Consider the following 22,857-nt stretch of genomic DNA (forward strand, 5'->3'; position numbering starts at 1 on the left):
AACAAAAATTGTGTTTGTGATCATTACTTATAAATGCACTGAAATAGACATTTTTGCTTATGCTTTTTAAGTGATATCATGGCTAATATCATAAATCTATGTTTTTTCCCCCCTTCTACAAAATCATTAATTAAAGCTACGATTCAGAGTTTGTGCTTTAGGTTAAATCAGGCATCAGCTCATTTTATTTTGCAAAAAAAAAAAATATGGGTACGGATGATTTTCTCTAGAAACATGGCATAGTAAAATAGCCCATTGACTGAAGTGGAATAAATCCCGGAAATGATTTGCTTCCAATATCTGCCTAATCAAATCAATGTCGATAATTACTTAAATATGCTAATATTGACCCAGTATGAACAAAGTTTAAGTACCACCACAAAAAAATTGGATAAATAATTATATTATTTAAAATAATTGAATTATAACAATTAAAGTATATCACTGATAATTACAAATAAGTAAAATAATTATATTTTAAGCCATTATGTTTTTTGACAAATATTTTAGCCTATTATTAAGATGAACACCTTTCAATTTCATAACAAATTTCCATTAAATTGAATTGTGTAATCTTTAATTAAATTAAACTAATAAAACAAAGCATTTAAAGGGACAGTTCACCCATAAATAAAAGTTATCTCATCATTTCCTCACCCTCATGCCATCCCAGATGTGTATGACTTTATTTCTTCTGCTGAACACAAATGAAGATTTTTAGAAGAATATTTCAGCTCTGCAGTACCATACAATGTAAGTGAATGGTGACCAGAACTTTGAAGCTCCAAAAAGCACATCAAGGCAGCATAAAAGTAATCCATAAGACTCCAGTGGTTTAATCCATGTGTTCAGAAGTGATATGATAGGTGTGGGTGAGACACAGAACAATATTTAAGTCCTTTTTTATTATAAATTATCCTCCCTGCCCAGTAGGTGGTGATATGCACAAAGAATGTGAATCACCAAAAACAAAAGAAGAAGATTGTGAAAGTGAGAGTGGAGATTTATAGGATAAAAGGACATTAATCCAAAAAGTAAGATCTTTGTCCCCATGTGCACTTGCAAACTGTAGTCTGGCTTTTTTATGGCGGTTTTGGAGCAGTGGCTTCTAACTTGCTGAGCAGCCTTTCAGGTTATGTTGATATAGGACTCGTTTTACTGTGGATATAGATACTTGTCTACCTGTTTCCTCCAGCATCTTCACAAGGTCCTTTGCTGTTGTTTTGGGATTGATTTGCACTTTTTGCACCAAACTACGTTCATCTTTAGGAGACAGAATGCGTCTCCTTCTGAGCGGTATGATGGCTGTGTGGTCCCATGGTGTTTATACTTGCGTACTATTGTTTATACAGATGAACATGGTACCTTCAGGTGTTTGGAAATTGCTCCCAAGTATTAACCAGACTTTTTTCTGAGGTCTTGGCTGATTACTTTTGATTTTCCCATGATGTCAAGCAAAGAGGCACTGAGTTTGAAGGTAGGCCTTAAAATACACCCACAGGTACACCTCCAGTTCAGTACACCTATCAGAAGCTAATTGTCTAAAGGCTTGACATAATTTTCTGGAATTTTCCAAGCTGCTTAAAGGCACAGTTAACTTAGTGTATGAAAACTTCTGACCCACTGGAATTGTGATATAGTCAATCAAAAGTGAAACAATCTGTCTGTAAACAATTGTTGGAAAAATTACTCATGTCATGCACAAAGTAGATGTCCTAAATGACTTGCCAAAACTATAGTTTGCTAATATGAAATCTGTGGAGTGGTTAAAAAATAAGTGTATGTAAACTTCTGACTTCAACTGGGTGTGTGTGTGTGTGTGTGTGTATATGTGTGTATATATATATATATATATATATATATATATATATATATATATATATATATATATATATATATAAGGAAGAGTGGGGTGATTTCGAAAAAAAAAAGTCTTACATTAATGATTGAATTATTTTGCCAAAATAATATTATTAGCCATACTTTTAAATATTTATTTTACATTTTTAATAAAAAATAAATCAATTTAAAAAATACTATTTTCATTCTATGTTTAATTTCTTCAAATGATGGTGGAAAAAGTGCCTGCAACCACATGTTTTTCGAACCAATCCTCTTTTTCAAAAAGCGCATTTTCAACGTGGAATTTGAAGCGAGATAGAGTTCGGTCAGAAACGTCCCGACGACACCGACCTGCGCACGCAGCAGCGTCATGACGTCACTGGCCGCTCACCCAATCAGCGCTCGCTCTGTGCGGCACTTCCTCCGAGGCCCTGTAACTAAACTGGAGCTGCGCGCGGGTCGGAAGTCCGAAATAAAAACAACAAAACAATAAATAAAAATTGTCAAACATTTGCGAATATGGATCCTTACACAGAGTATTAATCTGCGGGTTGATAAAGCAGCGTTAGGACTGATAAATAAGCGCACATAAGGCGAATTGAGGGGGAGTTAGCCGCAGCTGCTAACGCACGAGACTGATTTCAAACTCAAAACTGATGGCAGATTTCATTGATTTCAGCGTGATTTCAGCTATAAACTCCACACTCCAGTGATTTTAAAGGACAGACGTGTGCGTAGTGGTGCTAGATGGTGTTTTAGTTCTGAAGGGGTTTTATTTATTTTTTGGCGGCCTGTGGTGTTGAGGCCTGCTGCATGAAGTTGAATTAATCAGCACAAATCAACATTAAAACTGATCAGATACATTGATCAATCAGATCCAGAGGGGTGAAAGATGTCGGCACAGGCGCAGATGAGAGCCATGTTGGATCAGCTCATGGGCACCGGCAGAGATGGTGAGTGTGTTTATTTCATTCTCATCTAATCGAAACTAAACTCGCTGTTTTTACATGATTTGATTCTGTTCCCCTCAGGAGACACGATGAGACAGAGGATCAAGTTTACAGATGATCGTGTTTGTAAGAGTCACCTGCTGGAGTCCTGTCCACATGACATCCTGTCTGGAACTGTAAGTGTGTATAATCACTCTTAATCAAGGGCGTAGCCAGGAAATTACTTTTGGGGTGGGCCTCAATAAAAACGGATGGCCCAAAGTTTTTTTTTTTTTTTACATTTTCCTTAACAACAGTAAAGTGGCACATTCAAAAAGTTCTTTCACACTTTCACAAATCAGAATTTATACATTCTACAGTCCCGACAGGATTTCGCGGCACTTTTTGCTGATTTTTGTGACCCAAAATGACTGAATTTGCTGCGGCTTTTCTCAGATTTTGCAATGCAATTTGCGGTATTTTTTGAGTTGGGTTGTTTTGCAGTGAAAACTCACAAATCATCATTACATACCTCTGTAATTGTGTTAATTATATTGTAAATGTAATTACTTGTACACTGGCGGCCAAAATGTACAGATTTTGCTGTTTCGGAAGGAAATTGGTACTTTAATTCATCAAAGTGGCATTCAACTGATCACAAAGTATAGTCAGGACATTACTGATGTAAAAAACAGCACCATCACTATTTGAAAAAAGTCATTTTTGATCAAATCTAGACAGCAGCCATCACTCCAACACCTTATCCTTGAGTAATCATGATAAATTGATCATTTGGTGCTTGAAAATCACTTGCCATTATATCAAACACAGTTGAAAGATATTTGGTTCGTTAAATGAAGATTAACATTGTCTTTGTGTTTGTTTTGGAGTTGCCACAGTATGCAATAGACTGGCATGTCTTAAGGTCAATATTAGGTCAAAAATGGCAAAAAAGAAACAGCTTTCTCTAGAGACTCATCAGTCAATCATTGTTTTGAGGAATGAAGGCTATACAATGCTTGAAATTGCCCAAAAAACTGAAGATTTCATACAAAGGTGTACACTACAGTCTTCAAAGACAAAGAACAACTGACTCTAACAAGGACAGAAAGAGATGTGGAAGACCAGATGTACAACTAAACAAGAGGATATGTACATCAGAGTCTCTAGTTTGAGAAATAGACGCCTCACATGTCCTCAGCTGACAGCTTCATTGAATTCTACCCGCTCAACACCAGTTTCATGTACAATAGTAAAGAGAAGACTCAGGGGTGCAGGCCTTATGGGAAGAATTGCAAAGAAAAAGACACTTTTGAAACAGAAAAACAAAAAGAAACAGTTCGAGTGGGCAAAGAAACACAGACATTGGACAACAGATAATTGGAAAAGAGTGTTATGGATCTTAACCCCATTGAGCTTTTGTGGGATCAGCTAGACTGTAAGGTGCGTGAGAAGTGCCCGACAAGACAGACACATCTATGGCAAGTGCTACAGGAAGTGTGGGGTGAAATGTCACCTGAGTATCTGGACAAACTGACAGCTAGAATAACAAGGATCTGCAAAGCTGTCATTGCTGCACGTGGAGGATTTTTTGATGAGAACTCTTTGAAGGAGTTTAAGAAGTTCAGATTTTTTTTTTTCAAATTGTAAAAGTAATTTTTCATGTTATTAATGTCCTGACTATACATTATGATCAGCTGAATGCCACTTTGGTGAATAAAAGTACCAATTTCTTTCCATAAGAGCAAAATCTGAAAATTATTCCAAACTTTTGGCTGCCAGTGTAAATATTTTAGTGCACATTAACCTTCTATGCAGTTAGCAAGCAAAAAAAAAAGAATTACACACAAAAATATCGTACATTTAGGTGAAACCTGTGCGTGTTGAAAGACACTTAATTATTTTTGTATTATAATTTTCTGCCTCAGACAATGCAAGAACTTCTCTACGTTTAAAATAGACGTGCAATAAATCTTTAAACTAAAAACACAAATTATTGGCCCTGTCACAATTATTACATTGTCTAATATTGAAATCTGATATATACATTTAGAGTTCATATATTTGAGCATTTATGTACATTTATGTATTTGTCGAAAAACAAAATTATGAAAATGGCAATTTTTGTCATGTTTTGAAATATGTTGCATATATGTTATTTATATTTGCATTTTTATTTTAGTAAAAACATTTATGAGCATTTATTATCAGCATATGAGCACATTGCTATTTTCAGATTCGTAGCCTAATGTTTTTAGCACTTCAAATTCTAATCACATTTTACTACACAACTAATGTGGATTTTAAGTGAATGTTTGGGATTCTTTGTATAAATGTGGGTTTTGTGTCTCATTCACAGCACGCAGGGGGGTGATTAAACACTAGCTGTGATGTATGTGTGCTGTCTGTGGTCCTGCAAAAGTTTAGACAACGGTTATGATAGTGAACGCACGACGTGAAGGAGACGAGGAGCAGACGCTCACACTAACTACGTTTCCATCCAAGGATTTTTTGTGAAAAAAGTTTCAGCGCATCAAAATATAGCTGATGGAAACGCAAATTATCGCTAAAATTTCACAAGTGTCGACATAATATTTTTCCGTTTAGCTCTAGCACATAAACTCTATGTCAATACATCAAATGTCATGAAAAACTGGTTTGGAAACACTTTTGTCAACAAAATTGGCATTAATGCAAAAATGTAGTGTCACATGACAGAATTTACCCCAATCATTAGCCTGTGTTAATCATGACGACAAGGTATAGGATCCTTGAAAGCCAATTTATTGTACGTGATTATGGATTGATCTTAATGGCATAAAGATTCGATCACTACAAACATGACACTTCCAGGAGTGCCAACACAAATCTCTCATTTCAAGACATGCACATTTGACAAGTGCACGGAGAACAAATTAATGGGCACTCTTTGCGACTAATTTAATCATGGTAGACATCCGTTTATTTATTAAAGTTGCTTTTCCAGGGGGCCTGGGTAGCTTGGTGGTAAAGACGCTGGCTTTAAACCTCTGGAGTCTACCCCTGGGTAGAGTCACATGGGGTAACCTCCTCGTGATCACTTTAATGTGGTTTGTTCTCAGTTGGGCGTTTGGTGAGTTGAGCGTAGATGCCGCAATGGGTGGCATGAAGCCTCCACACGCGCTATGTATCCGTGGCAACACGCTCAACAAGCCACGTGATAAGATGCGAGGGTTGACAATCTCAGACGTGGAGGCAGCAGGGATTCGTCATCCGCCACCCGCACTGAGGCGAATCACTACGTGACCACGAGGACGTAAAAGCACATTGGGAATTGGCCATTCCAAATTGGGAGAAAAAGGGGAAACCCCCCCAAAAAAAGTTATTATTCCACACCATTCAAAATAATAGACAGCAGTCACGAAATTAGCCCACAATACAAAAAATATATCATTTCTGTGCACAAAGATGTTTTAAATTAAAAATAAATACACAATACTAGAAGAAAAGCTTCAGTGTGCTTTTTTGGAACACTAACATATAGCCCAATTATATTAAATTATTGTTTAGCTTACTTTTGAAAAAATTATGGCAAAATTCCCTATATTAAATTAAATTACCAAATGAAAAAAAAGTATATTTTTATACCTATGCCTTTACACAAACTTAAATTAGCCTTACCCTGTTCTGTAGACGAATAAAGTCGGCTGAATGACATTTTCTACATTTCAAGACTATAAACTATCAGAACTATTTGTCCAATGCTGATTTCACTTTCAGAAAACCAGCTTTTGAATATTATAAAACATTTAAATATTTTAAATCTAACCCTCTTTACCTCGGATCGCATTTGCTGAGCTACTTCAGAAAATGTAAATTGCATTATGACGTTAAAATTAATTTTAGATGACAATCAAGTTCAGTTGGTCGTTAAAAGTTGCTGGACAAATATGTGGGACATAATGCAGTTGTGATGGCGATGCTTTAGATTAGATGATTGTTCAAAACAGCCTATTGAAAATCAGGAATGTATCATAAACACTGATATTACACTGCATCAGTTTTTCTTTAATAGTTGTGCACACAGCATATACACATCGATGGATGCTTCTTATACTAAGACCGAAAGTTTTGGTGCAGGTTGCTAGCTTGAACAGGGCCATGACGATTTGCTTTCGGATCGGAACCGGTGACAACTTGCAATAGGCGCATCATCAGGACCAATATTACAGTCCTATCAGAAGGGCAACAGCTCCATTTTGATTGCAATTCCTCGTCTTCTGATTGCTTTTATTTGTGAAATTAAAACAACAGTAAGTTGTCTGATTTCAATGAATTGTCTCAATACTCTCCCCATTTTACCAAAACTTCAGAGGAAAAAAATTAGGGACATCTGTGAGGCGAATTAGCGATAAAAACACATTTATGAATGGAAACGACTTCAGGGCAGATTTCTTTTGCGCTAAACCAAAACTTATGCGACAAAGTGTTTTTTTTTTAAGCATGACGTCATCACGCACACCATTTTTATCAATAAAAGGCCATTTGAATGGAAACAGGCAGAACACGGCAAATTTAGCAAAAAATTTTTATGCATTTGCACTTTGTCGATAACAAAATAGTGTGAAAAGTGTATGGAAACTAGGCTACTGTTACTATGGAGATGACACAATAGCAGTTGTGCATTTGGATATGTTGCGACTGCATCAAGCTTTTCAAACGTGTATTTTGCCGCTGTCAGACATGAAGGAAAGTGATGGGATTCCCTCAGATTTACGTTTGTTTGCGGAAAATTTGCGGAAATTATAAAATATTGCGAGCTGCCGCAATCAATGCAGAGATTGGTTGAATTTGCAAGAATTCTTGCAATCGCAAAATCCTGGAGGGACTGATTTTAAAGCTATTTTATAAAAATATATTAAGTCAAAGAATAATCTCTAATATTCTGGGTGGGCCGCTTGGCTACGCCACTGCTCTTAATTATGTTAATTTGTCTTTAGTGAATCATTTCTGTGCTTATGACTTAAGTGATAAGACCTGTTTGATTATTGCATCAGTTTATAATATTTGTTACCTCTGTTATTTCAGTCACATGATGTGAAAATGATGCCTGATGTCTCTAACCCAGTTTGTGTTCGTGTTTGTGCAGCGCATGGATTTGGGGGAGTGTGTTAAAATTCATGATCTCGCTCTGAGAGCAGACTATGAGATCGCCGCTAAACAGCAGGAGTATTTCTTTGAACTGGATGTGAGTATGAAGTAGCGATGTGCCAGAGTGGTTGACTAGTCCATTAGTGAGGTCGACTACTAACATTCATATTTTTAGTGGTTGTGGTTTTAATGGTAATGGTAATTTAAAACTGCTTGATGTCGTAAACTAAATGTGTACATGCATCGTAATATTGCAGTTCTGCGTTTTTGAATGAACAGCGTGGAGAACTCCGGTTACATTGAAGCATGTCATTCTGCATTCACGATGTGCATATAAGCATTTATTGCCGCTCTGTATTGCCGCCTGTCTTATTTCTTTTCTTTGATAGTTTTGTGCAGTGTAGAAGTGTATCCCTCTGAAACTCGTCTGATCACATGACCATATCAGAGCCTTTAGTTTAGCTTATAAAAGTCAAACTACTGATCTACTATTTAAACGTATTATTATTATTATTATGGGGGGTCTGTGTAACTCAGTGAGTATTGACGCTGACTATCACCCCTGGAGTCGCGAGTTTGAATCCAGGGCGTGCTGAGTGACTCCAGCCAGGTCTCCTAAGCAACTAAATTGGCCCGGTTGCTAGGGAGGGTAGAGTCACATGGGGTAACCTCCTCGTGGTCACTATAATGTGGTTCGTTCTCATTGGGGTGCGTGGTGAGTTGAGCGTGAAGCCTCCACACGCTACGTCTCCGTGGTAACGCGCTCAGCAAACCACGTGATAAGGTGTGGATTGACGGTCTCAGATGCGGAGGCAACTGGGATTCGTCCTCCACCACCCGGATTGAGGCGAATCACTACGCCACCACGAGGACTTAGAGCTGATTGGGGATTGGGCATGTCAGATTGTTATTATTATTATTATTATTATTCTGAGACTAAATTTGTAACACTATTTCCTAGAGCTTTTAATCTACATGCACCAAACTTTGCACAGACCTCCAAACTGATCTGGAATAGTGTGCTATATATTTTCTAACTGATCAGAATTACAGAATTCCCATAGCGGTCTTCTGCCAAATTCCCACTGACACCCATTCAAGTGTGAAAATGTTTTTCTGTAATAACTCCTTTAGAGGATTCAAGCTGCATCCACCAAGTTCATCACACCCCTTCAGGCTGTTCTGACTTATGCTGTAAAGCAACATGCTAAAACATGCTAGCAATGCCTAGCTAAGTGCTAGCAACATCAGATCTATCTAGCTTAAATTTTCAGACTAGGCTTTTTCAAGCCAAACTCAAAGTGTGTCTACAAACTTTACTTTTGTAGTTATACATTATTATTCTTAACGCGACTAGTCGTTCAAATAACTGACTGACTAGCGACTAGTCGATTATAAAAATTGGGAGTTTTACACATCTCTGATGTGAACACGTCACTGTCCGCCTGTCAGACTGCTGATCTAGAATCAGTTCAGTCCTGCCAATGTAATAATGATTTATAGGAAGTGGAAGGCGAGATTTTAACCAAGATCAGACCTCGATTTTTGTTAGTGATGCACCGAAATGAAAATTCTTGGCCGAAACCTGAACCGAAAATTCTGGACACACTGGGCCGAAAAACAAAACGGAAAATAATCATTACATTTAATTTCTAAATTATATATTGCATTACGTTATTAAAATATAATGTAATATTAATATTATTTGTAATATACATAAGTCATTACACTTAGAAAACACAAATTGTACTACCATAAAATGTACTTTTACAAACAACTTAAAATATTGGATAGATTTTATAAATACTTTGTGACTTTATAGATGTAAAAGCTGACTTTTGGCAAATATAAGCACATCTTTAACCCTACAAAAGTGCTAATAAAGAGCTTAAGAATACACAACAAAGGACAAATGCATATTTTCCATTTCTAATTGTTTCCTTTAATCTGTCCTTCATTCATGTTCTCATTAGTGCCGTGAGTGGGACAAAATGAACTGGGTTTCTCTGTGACTGTGTCACTCATAGATCCAGTTTCTGATGTAAAGCGTGAATTTGTGTGGCTCGTATGTGTTTGATGTAGAGCTGCTTGAACAGTCAGTGGGGATATTTGAGCACTGTGTTTAGTGTTGTCATACGAAACACTCTTTATTAATGTACTAATAACTAAAGAGAGTGAACGCTTCACTTCTGGGTATGTGAACTTTATTGTGCAACTGGGCAATGCAAATACTGAATGCACACCACAGTTCTTGCTGTTGCGCTCGTTCGTGTGGATTTCTCTGGGATACACCACACACACACACACATGTATATATACATATATTGTGTCTTGGCTTTAAGCACAACCTTGTTATCATCAGTTTATCATAAATCAATGTAAATGAAATGTACCGGTGCATTTCACATAAATGCTGCATTTTCATTATATCGGTGTTTCAGACCAGATGTTAAAGCAACTGTTTCTATTTACATTTTCGGTCATGATTTTCGGGCTTTTTCCGCCTTTCGGCCGAAAACCCAAAATAGCGTTTTATGCCATTTTCGTCCCAAAAAATACCGCCGGCCAAAATTTCTGTGCATCCCTAACTTTTATGGATAATAGTCTCTGTTATTCATGTTTATCGAGGATCTTGACATCATTCTGTGGTTCCAGGTGGACATAAATATTTATTGTTATAGCAATAAAATAAAATGCACAAGTTGAAGTTGATATTGTGGCTGACTGTCTCTTCAGGCCGTAGAGCACCTGCAGTCCTTCATCGCAGACTGTGACAGAAGAACAGAACTGGCAAAGAAACGATTGGCTGAAACGCAGGAAGAGATCAGCGCTGAGGTCGCTGCAAAGGTAAACACCCTCCGATCTCTCAGCAGCCATATCACTCGCATGCTTCTCTGCAACACAAGATTTCAGTTATAGATTATTTTCACGTAGAAGTTTCACACCTGCTTTCCAGAAAGTAGCAAGTAGGCAAATTCAGGCGTTCAGCACCCTTTGGTACACTTTTAATGTTAGCAAAAGTTTTTGCTTCACAAACAATTTTACGTGAGCATTTTTCCTCCCTCCCTCTGACCCATACTTTGATACTGTACATGTAAGGCTTCTATATGTAAATGAGCTTTGTTTTGATTGGTTACGCCGAGCCTGTGTGTGTGTTTGCAGGCGGAGCGTGTGCACGAGCTGAACGAGGAGATCGGAAAGCTGCTGGCGCGTGCGGAGCAACTGGGTGGAGAGGGGAATGTTGAGGAGGCTCAACAGGTGCTGGAGAAGGTGGAGAAAACACGCATCCTAAAGAGAGAGGCAGAGGTCAGTGTAAGGTCAAAGGTCACAGACGCCAGGGTTTCCACAGACCAGCAGTCCTGCTCTTAAACCTCCTCTACCATTCTTTTTTATTTAAATGTATTGTATGTAATGCAGTATATTAAAGTATAAAATATACTGTAAATGTACATTAAATATACAAAACACTAGCAGTCAGACGTTTTGTTTATCTGTGTGTAGGACATCTACCGCAACTCCATGCCGGCCTCCAGCTTCCAGCAGCAGAAGCTGCGCGTGTGTGAGGTTTGCTCCGCCTACCTCGGCCTTCATGACAACGACCGCCGCCTAGCCGACCACTTTGGCGGGAAACTACATCTAGGTTTCATCGAAATCCGTGAAAAACTTGAAAAACTGAGGGTAAGATGATTCCAGCATATGACACGTGCACATTTCCAGCCCGCTCTCATTGGGTTTCTCACGGTTGGACTGTGTTGATTTGCAGAAAGCCGTAACGGAGAAACAGGAGCGCATGCGGATGAAAAGAAGAGAGGAGCGGGACAGAGAAGAGGAGAGAGCAAGAGAGTGGGAGATGGAGAAAGAGAGGGAGAGGGAGCGTGAACGTGAGAGAGAAAGAGAGAGAGAGCGGGAGAGGGAGCGAGACAGAGAGAGGGAACGCAGGAGGTCAGTTACTGTGTTTTACTGTCATTTCATTCTCCCAGTTTTCTTAAAAGTTGAAATCTAATGATGGATTTGCACTAAAAAGGGTCAAAGGTTGAATTTTGACCCATTTCAGGGCAATTGATTTGGATCAAACAGCCATCGTTGCTCAGTAGATCCAAAATTCAAGTAATAAACAGAAATATTTACCTACATAATGTTTAACTGAAACATTTTTAAGCATGTAATATGCCCCCCAAGACTTGCATGAACAATTTTGATTGATGACTGAACCTTTGATTAATTTCTTTCAGTATTCATTCACAAAAATGAATCCAAGTTCTCTGTTTTGGCATCTTTGCCTCTGCAGTTCAAAGGGATATTTCACCCAAAAATTTAAACACTCTCATCATTTACTCACCCTCATCCCATCCCAGATGTGTATGACTTTCTTTCTTCTGCTGAACACAAATTTAAGAAGAATATCTCAGCTCTGTAGGTCCATACAATGCAATGAATGGTGACCAGAACTTTGAAGGTCCATAAAGCACATAAAGGCAGCATAAAAGTAATCCATATGACTCCAGTGGTTTAATCCATGTCTTCAGAAGTGATATGATAGGTGTGGGTGAGAAACAGATCAATATTGGTTTTGTTTTTTTGGTTTTTTACTATAAATTCTCCTCCCTGCCCAGTAGGTGGTGATATGCATGAAGAATGTGAATTGTCAAAAATAAAAATGTGAAAGTTAAAGTGTAGATTTATGGTGAAAAATGACTTAAATATTGATCTGTTTCTCACCCACACCTATCATATCACTTCTGAAGACATGGATTAAACCACTGGAACCATATGGATTGCTTTTATGCTGCCTTTATGTGCTTTTTGGAGCTTCAAAGTTCTGGTCACCATTCACTTGCATTGTATGGACCTACAGAGCTGAAATATTCTAAAAATCTTCATTTGTGTTCATCAGAAGAAAGAAAGTCATAAACATCTGGGATGGCATGAGGGTGAGTAAATGATGAGAGAATTTACATTTTTGGGTGAACTGTCCCTTTAAATCAGGTATTTTAATATAACATATATTAGAGGTCGACAGATAGTGGATTTGGAAGATACCCTTAATAGGGATGTCCCATTAACATTTTTTGTGAAGAGAACGAGTCCAATACCTCTTTTTTCTGAACTCCATATCAACAGTTCATTTCAATTTATCATCAAAATGTTGTTTAAATACATTATGAAATAAAACTTTTATCAAATGAAGTGATTTTATACAGAACCTCACAGCACAATCTATAAAGCTGCATGACATCATTATTTGTACTATTACAGAGAATATTTCATAACTATACAGTAATGATCTGTTTCTGTCAAACTTTCATTTAAGTTGAGCTTTTATTTTGAAGTGTTTGTGTTATGATGGAAAAGCCAGTCGCTACATGTCAAAGTGATTATTAAAGCACAAAAGGCTGCTATATAGTGACTTCCTGTACAAAGAGAATTAGCACTCCTCCAGCGCCGGCCATAGTTCCTAAAAGCAACTATTGACCCCAATTATTAATGACCGATATATGGGTCTACCTCTGTTAAATATCATCTTCATATCTAAAGTGTTTAACTGACACATGGATTCATGCCTGCTGAGTATCTCTCTGTCTGTCTCAGGGATGTAGGGAGCTCATCATCTCATCACTCTCGTCGACACCGTGAGGATGGAGAGAGGGAAAGAGAGAGGAAACACAGACACAAAGATCGCCATCGCTCTCGCTCTCACTCACACAGAAGCAAAAGGAAGAGGTACTGCAACAACTTCATTTTGACCTGAGATCTGCTGTGAGGAATAAACCACGAGGACCCGTTCATTACAGCGATTCTAACATGTCAAGTGCCGTTTACTTGTAATGTGGTGAAAGCGTAATGGCAGCCACAGCAACACAGATGTTCAATAAACACATTTATTATAAGAAATCACAAACAAGTCATATTTGTAATTACCGTAACTGTCGACTGTTTGCAGATGTCAATCGATTTGTCACATAAACGTCGAATTTGTAGAAGTCGTGGGTGCATATTTTACAATGGCTTATCTAATCACATTTTATAGCAAGATTAAAAAAAAAATTGCATTCTTAATTATAAAATTAATTTAAAAATATACATAATAAAACACCCTCTCTGACTAATGTCTTCACATGAGAAATGTTCAGGAAATTATTCACTGTTACTGTTAATTTAACTTATTTAAAAAATATTCATATATAAATGCTAGTTAAATATTTTACATTATTATAACAAATAAATGTATTGTTTTTAATTCTTTTTTATTTTAAAATATGGGCCCGATCAAATACAAAAATAAAAATTATTAAATGAAACTGGTGGGGGCCTGGGTAGCTCAGTGGTAAAATACGCTGGCTACCACCGCTGGAGTTCGCTAGTTTGAATCCCAGGGCGTGCTGAGTGACTCCAGCCAGGTCTCCTAAGCAACCAAATTGGCCTGGTTGCTAGGGAGGGTAGAGTCACATGGGGTAACCTCCTCGTGGTCGCTATAATGTGGTTTGTTCTTGGTGGGGCTTGTGGTGAATTGAGCGTGGTTGCTATGTCTCCGTGGCAACGCGCTCAACAAGCCACATGATAAGATGCGCGGGTTGACTGTCTCAGACGCGGAGGCAACTGAGATTCGTCCTCCGCCACCCGGATTGAGGCGAATCACTATGTGACCACGAGGACTTAGAGCGCAACGGGAATTGGGCATTCCAGATTGGGAGAAAAAGGGGAAAAATCCCCCAAAAAATAAAATAAAAATAAATAAATGAAAATGGTAATTAATTATAACTATTTAATTACAGAAATAAATGACATTTTCTAATAAATTCCTTTCTCTGACTCATCTCTTCACATGTGAGATGAGCTTGTGCACTTAGGTAGTTTTTTGTTTTGTTTGTTTGTTTGTTTTGTTTGTTTGTTTAGGTCTTTACACATGTTAGATAAAATAGAAAAATAATTCACTGTTACTGTTCATTTAAATTATTTTAAAAAATATTTGTTTTTAATATATTTATATTTATTATTACATTATTTAAAATGTATATCTTTTTAATGTTTTATTTTAATTTTAAAATTTAGGCCAGATTAAAAAAAAACATACATTTTAAATTTAATTTGATAATAAAATTCCTTCTCATCTCTTCACATGAGAGATGAGCATTCACTGTTACTGTTTGTTTAAATTATTTAAATATTTATATAAATGTTTTTTAAAATATTTTTTTCATATATATTTGTGTTTTATAAAATTATTTTGTATTTTATTTTAATACTTTTTTCTTTGAGCCAGATCAAATAAAAAATACTAAATTAAAATGGTAATTATAAAATTAATTACTATTATTAAAAAAAAAATCTGTCTCTACGCATCTTTCCTCACTCCACACTCATTCTCACTTTCACTTGTTTTCCAGGTCTTCACACACCAGAGATCAAGAGCCCTCTCTTTCTCAGGAGAGATGGAGGGAGGGTGCACCAGAAGAGAGATGGAGAGATAACGGACGGAGGGAGATGGAGAGAGAGATATCGCCCTCCTCCCCCGACATGAACCGAATGAGAGAGCGAGAGAGGTCCGTCTCGCTGGAGAGAGAGCAGCGCTCCAGTTCAGAGGAGAGAGAGTCAGGAGAGATCTAGAACACAATGAGAGAGATACTTTACATACTGTAGCCATCATTCCCTGTTCTGTCTCTTACCGCCAACACTGATCTGTCAATAACTGGATATCAGTGACACGCTCACTTCAATCCATCAATCTGTTCACAGAAGAGTTTCTGGACTGATATGAGCTCTGTGTGTGTGTGTGAAAGAGAGAGAGAGAATGTGTCTTTACCATCTGGTTATTCATACATCAGTGGAAGCCGAACGGCTACAGAGAGGAAGTCAGCCACAATTGTCAGATTGTGTATGTGTGTATGAGTGTGCGAGACCAGTATAACGTTTATTTGAGATACAGAGAATTCCTGAGACACAAATACAACAGTTACACGCACATGTGTTTAAATCGTTCATAAATCCATTCGTATGTAATTTTCCCTTTGAATTGAATTCAACAATTACGTAAAATGGCTTTATGTACAATTTACACATTTCGTTCTGCTCATTTTTTGTGCATTAGATCCCTTCGGCTTCATTAATGAAACGCAAGCAGAAAGAATTGTAAATTGTTCATAATCCATTTGTACGTAAATTGTGGCTTAATGCAACAGTTTACGAAAGATTTTTATAAATGGTTTAAAATTTGTTAAGCGCGTGTTTTGTGAACTAACGCCCATTGGATTGCTCTAGATGGTCCAAATTAGTTGGCAAACCAAAATAATAACATGATAAAATGAGAGTAAGCGGAAAGAGTGAATTTAGAAGTTGTTTATTTTTTATGTTGTGAAAAGGAAGTGGATACCTGCCGGAATAACTAAAACACAGCTGGGAGACTTTTGCTTGCTTTTTAAGCTGGCTTTTTGTTTATTTTTATTTTTTAAGAATTAATGTCCATAAATGGCATTTTTGATGTGGATATTATTTTTCTCTAATTTTTCCCTGCTTTCATTTGATATGGATTTAAACTGGGAGCTGAACTGAGCAGTAACCTGGATTAAAATGTGATTTTCCACACAAAACAAACCACTTATTTCACACGTTTGTAGCTTGGCTTACGAGCAAACTGTCTTTCATGGTACCATTATGTGTGCTGAGTTTCTCTTTTCCCCTTTTTAATCACTCTTTCATTTTGCTGTGTTGAGAAGTTGTCTGGAAACTTCATCTTGCCTTGCCATTATACTATAAAACAATAAATGTGTTGCTTTCGTTGTTTAAACAAAGTGTTTGCGGTTTTCCTCTTTTTCAAAGTCCATTTGAACAAATATTCCACGTATAAATACATCATGTCATGAAGAAAATACCAGTGTTTGAAAATGGAGATTTACGGTGAAAAGAGGCTTAAATATTGATCTGTTTCTCACTCACACCTATCATATCACTTCTGAAGACCTGGATTAAACCACTGGATCTTATGGATTACTTTTACGCTGCCTTTTTGGAGCTACAAAGTGCTGGTCACCATCCACTTACATTGTATGGACCTACAGAGCTGAGATATTCTTCTAAAAATCTTCAATTGTGTTCTGCAGAAGAAAGAAAGTCATACACATCTGGGACAGCATGAGGGTGAGTAAATGACAGAATTTTCATTTTTGGGTGAACCATCCCTTTAAGGGCACTATTACAAGTGGAAGGTCCAGAGTTTTCCATCAATCCCAATAAAACTGCAGTATAAAATACATATATAAACATGAACTTTCTGTATTGTGAGTTGAACTTTTGCGTGTTTATTATGTCGTCTAATTTGTGCATTGTCAAAAATTATAGACCATTAAAAATCTTTTTTTTTTTTTTTTTTTTTTTTTTTTTTTAAGTGATCAATAACAAGTAGTTGGTCATTGTAAGACTCTCAGACTCTCGTTAAAAGTTTATTTAAAATAATAATAATAATAATAATGAAAGAGCTTTTATAAGATGGATATTCTGTTCATATTACTGAATAAATTACACTATATAGCCTATTTAAAAGTGCTGTAAGCGCTGTTGACAAATGTTTCCTTCTTCCTGAAAGATAACACTGAAATAAGGCACTGATTCTTGAGATAAGGGACAAAACATATCTTACATACAAAAGTCATCTTTATTTTAAAAATCAAGAAATTCATAACAATAAAAACACTTAAAAAGTTAAATCTAAAGGAAATCTGTGTACTCAGAGCATTCATTGCTTATATTTTTAAATAATTTCATTAGAATTATTTTAAATGCATCCCCTATACTTGGAAAACATGTAATTGAACCTGTCCTCAGCAAGAGGTCACAATCTCAAACTGCCAAACAAAGTGTTTAAAAATGCAACAAATTCATAAATATAAATATCAAATGAAAGGTAGGGATCTCTAAGATATCAAACAATACATTAAGAAAACTTTAAATGATATTTTCCATAAACTGCCTATCAAAGTTTTCTTCACTTAGCGTAAACTCTGTCAGAAAATGCCATGTTCAGCTTTAACTCCGAGTACCCCTTTCCCACTTCCTGCTCATGGTGGATGCAACAGTAGGACACGTGGTCTGGTACATTTGATATTTTTCATATTTTAAACAAAGGACGTATAAGTCTCTGCGGTCACAGCTTTAACTTGTCAACTCCGTCATTCTCATTATTATCATTTCTGTTAAAATTGTGGGATCAATTTTGGCATTTTAGTTTAGTTTATAGAGGCATCTTCTCCTGAATGGCTCCGGTGTACAACACATGGTTAAGATGGAAAAATATTACATTTTGTCAACTCCGTCAGAATTTTCAGAATAGTATGAAAACAGAAAAAATAAATATATATATATATTGAATGTATTTTATCACTTAACTCCTTTACTGAACAATATTATTAGATAATTAAAGACTTTACACTTGTTGGATGAATCAAATTAAAATATCATGCTTTTTGGTGTGTCTGACGGAGTTGACACAAATCACAGTAAGATGCAAGTTATGAAGTGAATAAAGGTCAATTTAAAAAAAAAAAAAGGAAACAAAAGCGTTTTTATAAAAACCTGTTCCCTTACATCATTCGTTAGGTGAGACCTTTGCCTACAAATATATCCATTTCAAATTAATTTAGTATTAAAAAATAAAAACTCAGATATTAAACATGTTTTGTCCCTTATCTCAAGAATCAGTGAAGTGTAAGATATCTCACTGCTCTCTGTGAATCGACTGTGTAAACAACAACAAAACACTTTCTTTGATCTGCCAATCAGGACACTTTGTGCTTTCGGCCTGTCAGTCATTTTGCACGTTCTCATTGTGTTGAAAAGTGGAAAATTCATGTTTAATGTCATATTCGGATTCATAACATTGTCGCTGTCCTTTTCTGCATATTGCCTCCTGCAGCAAAGCACCCCCACAACATGATGCTGCCACCCCCATGCTTCACGGTTGGGATGGTGTTCTTCGGCTTGCAAGCCTCACCCTTTTTCCTCCAAACATAACGATGGTCATTATGGCCAAACAGTTCAATTTCTGTTTCATCAGACCAGAGGACATTTCTACAAAAGTAAGATCTTTGTCCCCATGTGCACTTGCAAACTGTAATCTGACTTTTTTATGGCGGTTTTGGAGCAGTGGCTTCTTCCTTGCAGAGCAGCCTTTCAGGTTATGTCGATATAGGACTCGTTTTACTGTGGATATAGATACTTGTCTACCTGTTTCCTCCAGCATCTTCACAAGGTCCTTTGCTGTTGTTCTGGGATTGATTTGCACTTTTCACACCAAACTACGTTCATCTCTTGGAGACAGAATGCGTCTCCTTCTGAGCGGTATGATGGCCGTGTGGTCCCATGGTATTTATAATTGCATACTATTGTTTGTACAGATGAACGTGGTACCTTCAGGTGTTTGGAAATTGCTCCCAAGGATGAACCAGACTTGTGGAGGTCCACAGATTCTTTTCTGAGGTCTTGGCTGATATCTTTGGTTTTCCCATGATGTCAAGCAAAGAGGAACTGAGTTTGAAGGTAGGCCTTAAAATACATACACAGGTACACCTCCAATTCAGTACACCTCCTAACAGAAGCTAATTGTCTAAAGGCTTGACATCACTTTCTGGAATTTTCCAAGCTGCTTAAAGGCACAGTTAACTTAGTGTATGTAAACTTCTGACCCACTGGAATTGTGATATAGTCAATTAAAAGTGAAACAATCTGTCTGTAAACAATTGTTGGAAAAATTACACGTCATGCACAAAGTAGATGTCCTAAACGACTTGCCAAAACTATAGTTTGCTAATATGAAATCTGTGGTATGGTTAAAAAATGAGTTTTAATGACTTCAACCTAAGTGTATGTAAACTTCTGACTTCAACTGTACTTGCATATCTCTCGACTGAACGACAGGCAGGCGTGTCGTTCACAACACGGAAATAAAGTTAATTTGAAGACACCTATATTTGATAAGGAACAATAAGACTTGTTTCAGTTGTAGACGACTCTTGTGTTTTTTAACAAATTAGTCGAATCAATGATTCGCTCATGGCATACACTCATTTGTTGCCAGCTACTGGTGTAAATATAGTCGGTAAACAAATCTTTGTGGTGAACAGATTCAAAGGACTCGAGTCTCTGGGATGAATCAAAATAACAACCACAACAGTACACTGATCTCTCTCTCATACACACACACACAGAGCAACATGTGATTCTCTCTGTTTGTAGTGTTCAGTCAGTGGAGATCTCTCTGAATCATCTGCACTCATAACTGATGGTAAGTTAGTGGTGTTTTGTGTTTGTATTCATTCTTCAAATGCAAAAAGTTTTCTTTAAGGGTTTGGTTTACAGTTAGTCGTTATAATTAGCTTTACATAAAAACGATAGAAGTCTATGTGTGTGTTTGCAGCTCGCTGTGGTTCTCACACTCAGGAGCGACTGGTCAACATCAGAAAACTGGCTGCTTTACATCAGTGTCCTGTTCTCTGTGCTGAACACAAGGTAAAAACCTGTTACACACAGACGGCAGATGGCTTGAATGCCATAGCTGTGTGTCTCCTAAGCATTTTGAAGGAATCCCGCTTATAGAAACCACCGCCCTTTATCTGTCCGCTCTGACCCACTGCTCTGTGACCTCTGACCTTGATGAGGAATGACTTTCAACTGCAAGATGTAGATGAATTCGATTTACATTAAGAACTCCGATAGGACTGTTAAATAAATTACTATGTATTGCACATATTCTCATGGGGTTGCATATTTACGAATTGCATCATCATTTTAAAGCTAGAGTCCATACATTTCCCTTTGCAGTGGGAGATATTTAAGACTGCTTGTGTGTTCTCCAAAACAGCAGGGGGAGCCATTGAGTAGGCAGTGACTTGCTCTTAACACCCTTATTAAATCCTTAAAGTATATTTGTAAATAAAATTTAGATTACACTGTTTTTGGTTATATATTACAGTTTGTTTGTTGTAAAGATTTATTTTTAAAGCTGAATTTCTGGTTAGATGTATTTTTTTTTTAGCTGTAGTGCAGGATTAAGTCTGCACACACTATGGACAAGTTTGTGTAAAACCTGATTGGAGAATTCTTCAGCAAGGAAATCTGACCTTTTATGCAAATGAGATAATGTGGTCAATGTCACAGTTTTACTTATTAGTGAACTAGAAATAGTGCAGCAATCCTAAAACTTTGATTTAAGGTTTAAATTAGATGTAGAATGGCAGATATTCAGTGTGTTTTCAGACGCACACACAAAAACATATTTCCCTGTGTTATGTTAGCTTCTTGGTACATGCATATGGGCATACATTTGGGGTTATTTATTTGTGTCTCAAACAAGATCAAGCATTGATGGTGGGAATTTGAATATTGGGTTGTTGTTTTTTACAGTCCTGTGTTTGTTTATGTATATGCATTTGTGGCTTAAAGATATAGTTCATGCACAAATTCAAATTCTGTCATCATTGTAATGATAATTTAAGTCCTATTGGCTGAGTTCAATACAATGACAGTAGACATTGAATCACATTAAGTGTCATAAAGTGTCATAAAGTACAAATCTTCTGAAGACATCATGTTGTATGATAAACAGACTGTAATGTAAGTAGTTATTCACCATAAAATCTAATCATTAATTTTATACGTAACTGATGTCTGGTCAAACACACGCTCACCAAAACAGATGAAAACTTGAGTCATAGAGATGGTAGAAACGTTTTAAAGTTGCCAATTCAGAATATTTTGCCTTTACAGAGTACTTCATGCAACCAGTTTGTCAAACGCAACTCCTCACATGCCCATAAAGTGATGCTTCATCACACTCGTAGTAAAAACATTCAGTCAGTGAACCGGATAATGAATACATTGCAAAGACGATTGCAAATATCACAAATATGCACAGTTGCAAACGTTAATGAATGAAAAGAATACAACAGGGGTATTGTTTTACTCAAAGACTAAAAGCTGTTTATTTGTGCACAGCATAGAGTTACAGATGTTGTGAACAGATGTGGTTTACTTGTAATGTAAAGGGGGTCTTTTATGTTATTTACTCTTATTTTGTAGTTTTACAGTTTCCTGTTATGTTGCCCAGGTGTGTCTAGTTGAGTGGACTTCTTAAAACGAAGGTTCAGGAGCAGCTTGCTCACCTAATCTGTCAATCAACCTGCAGGCTGTAGAGTATATAAGCCGGCGTTTCCTCACTCTAGTGTCAGGCTTTCCAGCATCCGGCCCCCTCCCCATCTCCATCCTCAAGTTTTTAAGAGTTCCTGCCCTATAGCTTCCTCCATATATTAAGTAGTCCCTTAGGGGGGTAAATTCAGAGGCTGAGTCAAGCCTCATCCTTTGTGGACAGCAAGCCACATACGGTTACGCTTTACCACACAAAGATTATATAGGCAGGCGAACTCGTGAATGTGTATTTAAGCTTTCTTGTTTCCTGTGTTCCTTGTCTGTTCATGTCCATTCATGGCTGTAGCAAACAGAAACAGATCACTATTTAAGTCATTTTTTATTATAAATACTTCCTGCCCAGTAGGTGGCGATATACACAAATAATGTGAATCTCAAAAAACAAAACAAGGTAAAAAAGGAGATTTATAGTGTAAATTTACTGAAATATTGATCTGTTTCTCACCCACACCTATCATATTACTTCTGAAGACATGGATTAAACCACTGGAGTCATATGGATTACTTTTATGCTGCCTTTATGTGTTTTTTGGAGCTTCAAAGTTTCGGTCACCATTCACTTGCATTGTATGAACCTACAGATCTGAGATATTCTTCTAAAAATCTTCATTTGTGTTCTGCAGAAGAAAGAAAGTCATACACATCTGGGATGGCATGAGGGTGAGTAAATGATGACAGAATTTTCATTTTTGGGTGAACTGTCCCTTTAAACATGCATACATTTCACTGCTTTAGAAACTGATATCAAACCAAGTGGCAGTGTAAG

General features: G+C 36.9%; 1 protein-coding gene across 1 annotated transcript; it reads left to right on the plus strand.

Annotated features, from left to right (window-relative positions):
* Positions 1-2,245: 2,245 nt before the first annotated feature.
* LOC127444207 (putative RNA-binding protein Luc7-like 2) lies at positions 2,246-17,012 on the plus strand. The gene is made up of 9 exons (XM_051703471.1): positions 2,246-2,795; positions 2,874-2,968; positions 7,900-7,998; positions 10,638-10,748; positions 11,064-11,207; positions 11,403-11,579; positions 11,665-11,843; positions 13,491-13,622; positions 15,287-17,012. Exons 1-9 carry the CDS (start codon positions 2,735-2,737, stop codon positions 15,504-15,506), a joined length of 1,218 nt encoding a protein of 405 aa, XP_051559431.1. The 5' UTR covers positions 2,246-2,734; the 3' UTR covers positions 15,507-17,012.
* The last annotated feature ends 5,845 nt before the right edge of the window (positions 17,013-22,857 follow it).

The sequence above is a fragment of the Myxocyprinus asiaticus genome, chromosome 7 (assembly GCF_019703515.2).
Source record: "Myxocyprinus asiaticus isolate MX2 ecotype Aquarium Trade chromosome 7, UBuf_Myxa_2, whole genome shotgun sequence".
Lineage (NCBI taxonomy): Eukaryota > Metazoa > Chordata > Actinopteri > Cypriniformes > Catostomidae > Myxocyprinus > Myxocyprinus asiaticus.

Coding starts and splice junctions, on each gene's coding strand:
- LOC127444207 (XM_051703471.1), top strand. CDS start 2,735: ATGTCGGCACAGGCGCAGATGAGAGCCATGTTGGATCAGCTCATGGGC. Junction 2,796..2,873: donor CATGGGCACCGGCAGAGATG/GTGAGTGTGTTT, acceptor TGTTCCCCTCAG/GAGACACGATGAGACAGAGG. Junction 11,208..11,402: donor TCCTAAAGAGAGAGGCAGAG/GTCAGTGTAAGG, acceptor ATCTGTGTGTAG/GACATCTACCGCAACTCCAT.